The sequence below is a fragment of the Pyrgilauda ruficollis genome, unplaced genomic scaffold (assembly GCF_017590135.1).
Source record: "Pyrgilauda ruficollis isolate IOZ18807 unplaced genomic scaffold, ASM1759013v1 scaffold12, whole genome shotgun sequence".
NCBI classification, from domain to species: Eukaryota; Metazoa; Chordata; class Aves; order Passeriformes; family Passeridae; genus Pyrgilauda; species Pyrgilauda ruficollis.
In genome coordinates this window covers 15986942-15995772 of record NW_024510321.1, presented here as the reverse complement: position 1 = coordinate 15995772, position 8831 = coordinate 15986942, and the positions used below count along the sequence as shown (strand labels likewise).

The window sequence follows — 8831 nt, the reverse complement described above, 5'->3', positions numbered from 1 at the left end:
GGAAGAGCAAACACATTCTGAGCTACTTAGCTTTATTTCTCTGTGAAAGAAAAAGAAAGAAAGAGAACGACTGAAAATTCAGTAAATACAGGACTTCCATTTAATTAGACGGACTTCAAAATAAATCAAAACACATAAAATAACAAAGCTGCTACCCTGGAGGATGTACTGTACATCACAGTGACTCTGGCTCACATCCACAGATTTTTACATTCTTTTATTACTCAGGTTTTTGCATGATCTTGGACATAAAGTATGCAAATTATCCCTGTGATTTTTCTTTTTTTAATTTGGCAAGAAATTATAAAATATAATTTCAAATAAATTTTTAGAGTATTGATTTGTGTTTTAATAAAATAAGGGGGTAATGGAACTTTTATAATACGTAAGATTTTCCTGAACTGTAAGAAATCAGAGGAACTATAATGTTTTAAGCAGTGGTATTTCTCTGGTTGCCTCTATTCCTGAGTATTTAAATAAGGACTGAAATATCAACAGCTTAAAAGTAAAATTAAAATGTGAAAGCTCTAGATTTTTTCCTCTTTTTTTCCTACAACCTAGGAATATCTGGCTTTTTTCATGTATGAAGGGAAAAACAGAAGACTTTAAGTTTTGACAAATATAAGATAAAAGCAAATTGAATAAAGCTAATCAAAAGGTAAATAGATAAGACCTACTTATTTTTTAATAAATTAATCTCATTCAACTTCAAAAATACTACCTAGTAGAAAAAATGGTTTTCATGTTAAATAGACCAAGAAAGATTAAATACCTGGTAAAAAATGTATTCAACTACTATAGGTTTTACCTTACCAAAATAAATCAAGTGCTTTCACATATTTAAATAAAAAGCTAGGGTCCTTAACTGTTAATCAGAACTATTTGTAAGCAAACAAAGCATGTTTTATTGAATAGCCCTTGTGTCTAGACAAACAATGCATTTATTGAAATTAATACATACCAAAAATTTCTGAAAGCAAATATTTTCTTTTTAATAAGTGACAAGTACTGCATTTTCAGCAGATATGAAGACTGCCTACAATAATCATACCAATTAAATAATTCACATAATTGCCTGGTTCAAGGCAGTATTTTATTTAATATACTGCACTTTAGTGCCTGTGATTATGAGAGAAATTTTCCTGGACTTTCTGGCATATGCAGATTCCTTTTCTTTATTTCTATGATCCTGTCAGTTACTGGTATATTGATATCACACTTTATCTAAAAATATTAATCCAGCAAGAAATAATTTTTGTAGAAAATACTGACTTATTTTTACTGTTTTGATCTGCTTAAAATATTTTATTCAGAAAAATATATTTTATAATAAAGAAGGCTTGATACTGACTTAAAAGAAAATTCAATGGGCATTCCATTAATGTGTGGAAGAAATTCTTGGAATTCAGTAATAATTTGGCAGAAAACTGGTGTTTTTCATCTTCTGTTACTGTCTCTTAACTCTATGAAGAGGAATATACAGATTAAAAAATGTTAATCTGAGACTTTTCAGAAATACTTACGCCAGTGTTTAAATTTTATGAATTAGTCCTCTGGAGATGCTAATGATTTCCCTTCATTTTCAACAGCTGAACTATTTTGTTCTAAGTAACAAAGCTCAAGCTGTAAAAATTACTATCTGGCATGGGCTGAGGTAGTCTGTTTCCCTGATTAATTACTATTCAATATTTATGCATTTCCTTCATAATTTCTTTATTCAATATACAGTTTAGATTTCTCTAGGAAATTTTAATGAACAGCTCTTTAAAATGTGTATATGCTCTAAACAATTAGTAAAATCTCAGAGCAATCTTCCCATCTGAATCCATCTCATTACTTTCTTGTAGGGAAAAAGAAAGAAAAAAACGTCAAGCTGAGAGACTGGGTAGAGGACTTGATAATATAAATTTTGTGATGAAATTGTGATGAGAGTTACACGTACTACATAATCTTACAATGACTCTTTAGCAGTTGTTTCACCTTTAAAGCTAGGTGTTAATTTATAGATTTCAATATGCTATAAATGATAATGGGATGTTGAAGAAGAAATTTCTGTAATGTGCAATCATACCCTGTGTGTTCATTTTCATATATTTTAGGTGACAACCCTTTTTTAAAGCCCTGGTCTCTTTACCTTTGTAATTCTACAGCTCAGAACTCTGTCCTCTCCTCCATGTTATGGTTTTTCTTCTCCTCCATTTTATGCTGGCTTTTCTTAGGTATCACGTCTATATTTGACAACCATACCAAAAAAAGACAGAAAGCCTTATTTTGTCAGCCCACCTGCCTGTCACCGCCACTTTCTTGTTTCTAGGGGGAAAAAAAAAATTAAAAAAGAAATTAAAAAAAAAAATGGGGCTTCTGTCTGCCAGACTCTGAAGCTTGCAGTTTGTAAATTCTGTGGTATTAGTTTTTATGTATCAGGCCAGAGATAGTATTTCAGATTGTATTCCAAAACATTCCATGCTCATTCTGCAGAGTATCATGAGGCCTAATATTGTACAAGAGAGTCAGAACTGAGAGCCTGATCCTGCAGCCAGTATGATTTTCCTCTTTACCTTAATTTGGGCACAATTAAGACCTAGGTATATGAATGAGTGTTTTTATAAGTGGCCAGACAACTTTTATTCATATAAGTGGCCAGACAACTCACAGGAGGCAGGAAACTGGAGGCAGAATCTTTTGATAGCCTGCATCCATACTGAAGGAGATGCATGCACTGGCTGGGTTTGCAAAAAATGTTAATTAATTAATATCACAAAAATATTAAAATCACAAAAAAAAAAAAAGAAAAAGAAAAGAAGTTGCTGGGTGGTCTCAAATGTAGCATGATTCAAATAAACACAAAAAGGTGCTGTGGTGAGATGTGATAAAGTCTAATCTTACCATCTGTGCTAGGACAAAGCTGGAACTGGCCTCCAGAGCTGGACCAAGCATTTAGATGGCGGATTGTAATCAGTGAGAGTGATGGATACAAAATTCCAAACAGCTTTTTAGTTAAATCAGCTACCAGTCAATTACTATGAAAGTTCAGAAGAAATTAAATTTTTTGGTCATTTTGACTTGTATAGATATTATCTTAGAATAATGGATCTGCCAAAGGCCTTTGGCTTTTACTCGTATTTTTTAGGCTGAGTAGCTTTCAGCAATGCATTTCTCTTTAAGAAATGTCCAGCAGAAATGTTTGCTCAATAAAGAGTGCCAAGTAACACAGTAAAGTTCTTGACCATTCAGAATAGACACACACAAAGAAAAAAATGAGATCTGAAACATTTTCTCTACATGAACTCCAAAGGTCATATACATCATGATTAATGATTCATGTAACACACTAAGGCCTTTACCTTTTTTGACTACATCAGTACTGTTTTGGTCCTTAGCTGAGATATAACCACACAATATTGCATTGCTTACTTTTAAGTTACTTAAGTAAACTTTAGTATTTTTGAGGATTATGGCAATGTTTCAATACTTAAAGAATAAAATGCTAACATAAGAGGTTAATATCTTGTGAAGGATTTATTAAATTTTCATGGAAATGTTTTCAGACAGCAGTTGTTCACCTTTCCTAAATCACCATAAAAGGCTGTTTTGTCTATCTGTAACTATTTTTTTGTATATCAAAATGTAAATATCAAAGCCTTTTGCCAAAATACAACAGCAATCCTGGCTAGAAAATTACTTTAGGAAAGAAAGAAATTAGTTTAGTAGTAAGCTCACGTTGCAGCTGGCCATAACCACAGGTAAAAATCATGGTTTGATACGCAAATCTGTAACTGTGGGGAGAGGCGGGAATATCTGATGATACACATACATGTTTCAGAAGCTAAATAACATTCTTTCCTGGAAGAGCGGTTAAGCATTGGAACAGGCTCCCCAGGGAGGTGATGGAGTCACCATCCCAGGAAAAGTCAAAAAACCCGAGTGGATTGTGGCGCTCCGCTATGCTTGGGTGGGTACGGTGTTATCCAGTCGAGGGTTGGACGATCCTGAACGCCTTTTCCAGCCTCGATGGTTCCGATTCTCTATAACAAAGGGATAAGGCTCTGTTCCTGAGGATTTGAGGCTGCCGGCAAGACATTTTTGGGCTGTAAAGCTTCACACCAACACATGCACGCTAGGCATCTATCGAGATACAAGCGCTTTAGAGATTTCAGGAGACACGAGCACCTTTAAGATTCATTAAGAGCTAATTACACCCCAAAACACGCCCTCGCGGCGCATCTCCCACGGAAACAGCACCACCACCCACTCCGGACCCCAAGGAGCGACACTCTGGACACGCGTGGAGAGGACAGCGGCGGAGCTGGGTGGGGCAGGGGAGCGGGGGGAGGCGCGGCCGGACCACCGGCACCGGCGGCACCACCAGTGGGACCAAGAGCAGCAGCAGGGGCATCACCGGCTCCGGCGGCACCGGCACCGGCGGCTCCACCGGTATCAGCGGCATCGGCAGCGCCGCCCGCCCCGCCCGGCCCGCGCCCTCCCCCGCCCCGCGGCGGCGGCCCCGCCTCGCGCCCGCGATCAGCTGCGCGCGCGTCACGTGGGCGCGTGTCGAAGGTCACGGCGCCCACAATGGAGCTGTCGCCGTACGCGCAGGGCGGGTGGCGGCTGCTGGGCGACCCCCGCCGCTTCCCCCGCCGCCCGTTCGCCGCCCTCCTCCGCGCCGCCTTCCGCAGCCTCCTGGATCACCCGCAGGCCGGGCTGGGTAAGGCGCGGCGCGGTGGGGGGTGCGGGCCGCTCCGCGGAGCGCGGGGCTGCGTCCGCCCCCGCGCAGGCACGCGCGTGTCCGCGCTGCGGGGGCGCTGCCCGCGCACACCCGCGGAGCGGCTCCCGCCCGCGGGCGGCTCCAGGGTGCCGCTGCGCGGGGTGTCATCGCTAATGCTTGCCCGCTGCAGTAAAGCTCCGAGCTGTCCGAAATAAGGGGCGCGGGTCGGGAAGGGTCCCCCCGCGCGTTCGTGTCCGCGGGGTGGGCTGGGCTGAGGAGGCGGTGCTCTCTCGCTGCGACCCTGCGGGGGCTTTCGCGCGTGGACACGTCCTGCGGCGACCCCGGCACGAGGGTGCGCGGCCGTGCGATTAATTTGGCGGTGTTAATGACTCCTCCGCGGACGGAGGGAGCTGCCGGCGGGGGCGGCGGGCGGTCCCGGTGCCCCTCCGGGCCGGTGGCCCCAGCCCCGCTTCTCGCCATTAAGGGGCTGCTGAGGATCGCGGACTGGGCTCGCAGAGGAAATTGAGGTTTTCCTTCTTTCTTCTTTTTTTTTCCCCCTACTTTTTTTTTTCCTTTTTTTTTTTTTTTTTTTTTTTTTCCCCTCTTTTTTTTTTTTTTTTTTTTTTTTTTTTTTTTTTTTTTTTTTTTTTTTTTTTTTTTTTTTCTGACGGGAAGGAGATGTAGACGCGGCGGGGCGCTCAGCGCCGCACAGCCCCGCCTGCCTGGTACGGCTTGCCCCAGCCAGTGCTTCAGCCCTCACCTTCTCCTCCGCCTCCTCACACCTTGCCTTCTTGTTCTGTCCTTTCGCTCTGAAACACCACATGTGTTTCATTTTGACGTTTTTGTGGGAAAGATAGCGTTCAAAGGGCGAGCAGCAGCCTTTGGTACCGTGTGCTGGGGTTTGGCAAATAAGTGTGTCATCAGTAATTCATTTATTTTAGACGATCCAGACCTGAAAGATATTGACCCTACAATATTAAAACATTGCCATGCTGCGGCTGCAACGTGTATTCTGGAGGCAGGGAAGCAGAAAGCTGACATATCTGCTATAAGGTACTCATACTTGGAAGCTGCACCATTTTTTAGAGGTTGTTACTTAAAAGTGTACTGCTGAGTTAATCTTAACAGAAAACTAATAAATTCTTTTCCCCTGTAGCACGTGCCTAGAAGACTGCAAACTGGATAAAGAGAGAATAGAACAATTTTGCACCGAATATCAGGTTTTTAAACCAACTTTAGCATATTAATTTTTCTTCTTCCATAGGAATTTATTGAACCTAGTAATTTTTTTTTTTTTTCTCTTCAGAAAAACAAGGATGCATTGGAAATCCTATTGGGAAGGTAGGTCAATCACTCAGCAGAGATATGGTTTCACTTACAGTTAGTTTGAAACTGTCCTGGAAGACACTTCTGCATACTTTAGGTGATTAAAGTAAGTAGTATTGTACCATTAAAAAATAAAGTGCATTTTAAACAAACTCTAGAAAACAGCTATTGAAACTTTTCTTCATTTGGAATTCTACTCTATAATAACCTTTTAGGACATCCCAAGAAGCATTACCAGGATCATGGAAAGTTCTTTATTGATGGACAGCTTGAGAAAATTACCTTTTCTTTTAGCATAGGGGACTATAACTGTTGTGTCTTTCAGCATAGGCAGATCTCCTCTCCATATAACTGATGTGTCTTGGCGCTTGGAATATCAGATCAAGGTAATTTTAACAGATCAAGGTGTTTCTTTAGACTGTTTTAATGCTGAGACCTGGCTTTTTTACATGTTCTTTGTTTTTAATTCAGAACAATCAACTTCATAAAACTTATCAGCCTTCCTATTTGGTGACCTTAAACGTAGAGGTACTGTACTCCCAGCACCCTCAAAGGAAAAAATGCAATTTCAAGATATTTTAAAAATACAATAGACATCGCTGTTTCTTTTTTTCCCTTCAGAACAGTGATTCAGGATCACACCCAGATGTTAGTTTTAGTTGTACAATGGACCAATTACAGGTACTTGTTTCCTTCATCTTTCTGTGCTTAGCCCCAGTTGTGGATGTACACGTTTTTAACAAATTGCCAATCAAAATGAAATCATATACACTATTATTAAAAAAAAAAAAAAAAATAAGAGAATTTTCCATAAAAGTTATCCAAGTGTATTTTGGGAGGATAAGAGAATTTTCCATAAAAGTTATCCAAGTGTATTTTTACTGTCTTTTCAAATAAGGTTGGAAAGTAACTGAATTTAGTTGCGTGGGGAGTGTTTTACATACGTGCATAAATATTTTGTCTGTTTTCATAACTGTAATCCATATGTATATGTGGGAGGAAACTCGTCATTTTCTGAAACTCTGATTTCCCGTGCTTCAGAGAAATGATTAAAGAAGCTGGTTCAGTGATTTAAATGTGTCATGATTAAAAATAGAGAAGGAACTGAAGGCTCTTCAGTGGTGTTAATGACATGTAAGAAATGTCCTGAAACAAGCGTTGATCTTTGTTTAGCGATTTAAATGTGTAACTGAACAATAGAGGTATTGTAATGCTTGGAAGTGACCAAACTCTGGAGGATCGGGAAGAGTGCTTGGTGGGAGAGAAAAGCAAGATATTAAAACTTAAGGTTTACACCTCCTCTCTATAAGTGTGTCTCAAAAGCTGTCCTTTTGTCAGTAATGAGTGTTTCTAGGCGGTTTGCTGGCATAGTAAATCTGATGTGCTTTGGCTGGAGAATGGTCCTAGTACAAAATTGCACTCAAAATATTTTCAGTGTTTTAGAAATCCATGTAGTACTTCAAAGCCAGAAGCAAATGTCAGCATTAGCCATTGTGGCAATACCAATAAAATCTACTTGTAAATTATAATGATGTATTTTAGGAGAAAATACATTTTAAAAAGTGTTTTCCTTCAGTTTCCACTTTTCTGACTACATTGTAAAATACAGAGCTATTTAATTATTTGCTTGCATTGTTCATCAGTTGCAACACTTCTTTGTACTACAAGGTGCTGGTTTCACTTGAGTGTCTGTTTTAAAAAAATACTCTGTTCTTCTAGCTGACCTTTAAAAAATATGCTTATTCTAAGACTCTATTTCATCTCTTAGGACTTAGTGGGAAAGCTAAAAGATGCTGCAAAAAGTCTAGAACGAGCGACTCAGATGTGATTGAAGGAAGGTGTCAGCCTGCTGAAGCACTCTCCTTCCTAAGTGTCTCCTAAATGACAAATGTCTTTCATCTCTTGATGCAAACTGGGGTTTAAGTCCTTGGATGTGAATTAAGTGAATTTTTTACGTCTGCACTGGGTATTCCCTGCTCATGTAATTTTTTTTTTATTAACTCCTGTTAAATATTTGCTGAACTGTTGTGTCATCAAAGTATTCCTTCTGTCTTATTTTGTATATTTTTACAACTGTCACTGCTTATTTTTCTCTGTGATCTAATAAAGGTTTATTCGCGCCTGTTGTGCAATTTCTATGGATTAATTAGCCGTACCTAAAAGTGAGATGCTAAACGTTAGATCAGCTCGGTGAGGCAAAAGCGCCTTCTTCCCGTGCCGCGGCTACGGCGCGTTTGCTAAATCGCCCGCCGCGCTTTGTCATTTCCAGCCGATCTTACATCTCTCCTACGAGGAAAAGTCGGACCCCGGCGCGGGGGGCAGGAAAGGATTCGGTTTAATCTTGTGGAGCCGGGGCGCCTGGCGGAAAACCGGCAGAGTCCGCGGAATGGAGCGGAGGCGGGTGGCGGCTCCGGCTGGACGGCGCGGCTGCTCCAGCGTCTCCCGCTCGCCTTGGCAGCGCCGCTCTCCGCTCGCTCCCGCCCGCAGGTGCGGAGGGGCTCCGAGGCGCGGTCCGGCCGCACCTGCCGCGGAGGATGCGCGGCGGCGGCCGGTCCCTCACAGCGGAGCAGGGCTTTTTCCTCTCCGCTCCTCGGCGCCCGAGCGGCGGGCGGCGTCTCGTCCTCGCCGGAGGCGAGCACCGCGAGGGTTTCCCCCGTTCCGTCCCTCCCGCTCCGGGGCTCCCCGTCCCGCCCGCGGGATGTGGGGACACCGCGGGTCCCCGCGACAGCCGCTCCCGCCGCCGCTCGGGGCGGAAAAGCGCCCGCGCGGCCCTCGAGGGGACGCGCCGCCTCGACGCCGG

General features: G+C 42.1%; 1 protein-coding gene across 1 annotated transcript; it reads left to right on the top strand.

Annotated features, from left to right (window-relative positions):
* The first annotated feature begins 4552 nt into the window (after positions 1-4552).
* On the top strand, positions 4553-8151 carry COMMD3 (COMM domain containing 3). The gene is made up of 8 exons (XM_041488566.1): positions 4553-4705; positions 5647-5758; positions 5862-5925; positions 6012-6046; positions 6357-6417; positions 6503-6559; positions 6653-6712; positions 7800-8151. Exons 1-8 carry the CDS (start codon positions 4573-4575, stop codon positions 7857-7859), a joined length of 582 nt encoding a protein of 193 aa, XP_041344500.1. The 5' UTR covers positions 4553-4572; the 3' UTR covers positions 7860-8151.
* The last annotated feature ends 680 nt before the right edge of the window (positions 8152-8831 follow it).

Bases quoted from the DNA above. Each gene is read 5' to 3' on its own strand.
- COMMD3 (XM_041488566.1), top strand. From the start codon at position 4,573: ATGGAGCTGTCGCCGTACGCGCAGGGCGGGTGGCGGCTGCTGGGCGAC. The intron at 5,759-5,861 runs GTACTCATACTT...TTTCCCCTGTAG, and splicing joins GCTGACATATCTGCTATAAG to CACGTGCCTAGAAGACTGCA. The intron at 6,560-6,652 runs GTACTGTACTCC...TTTTCCCTTCAG, and splicing joins TGGTGACCTTAAACGTAGAG to AACAGTGATTCAGGATCACA.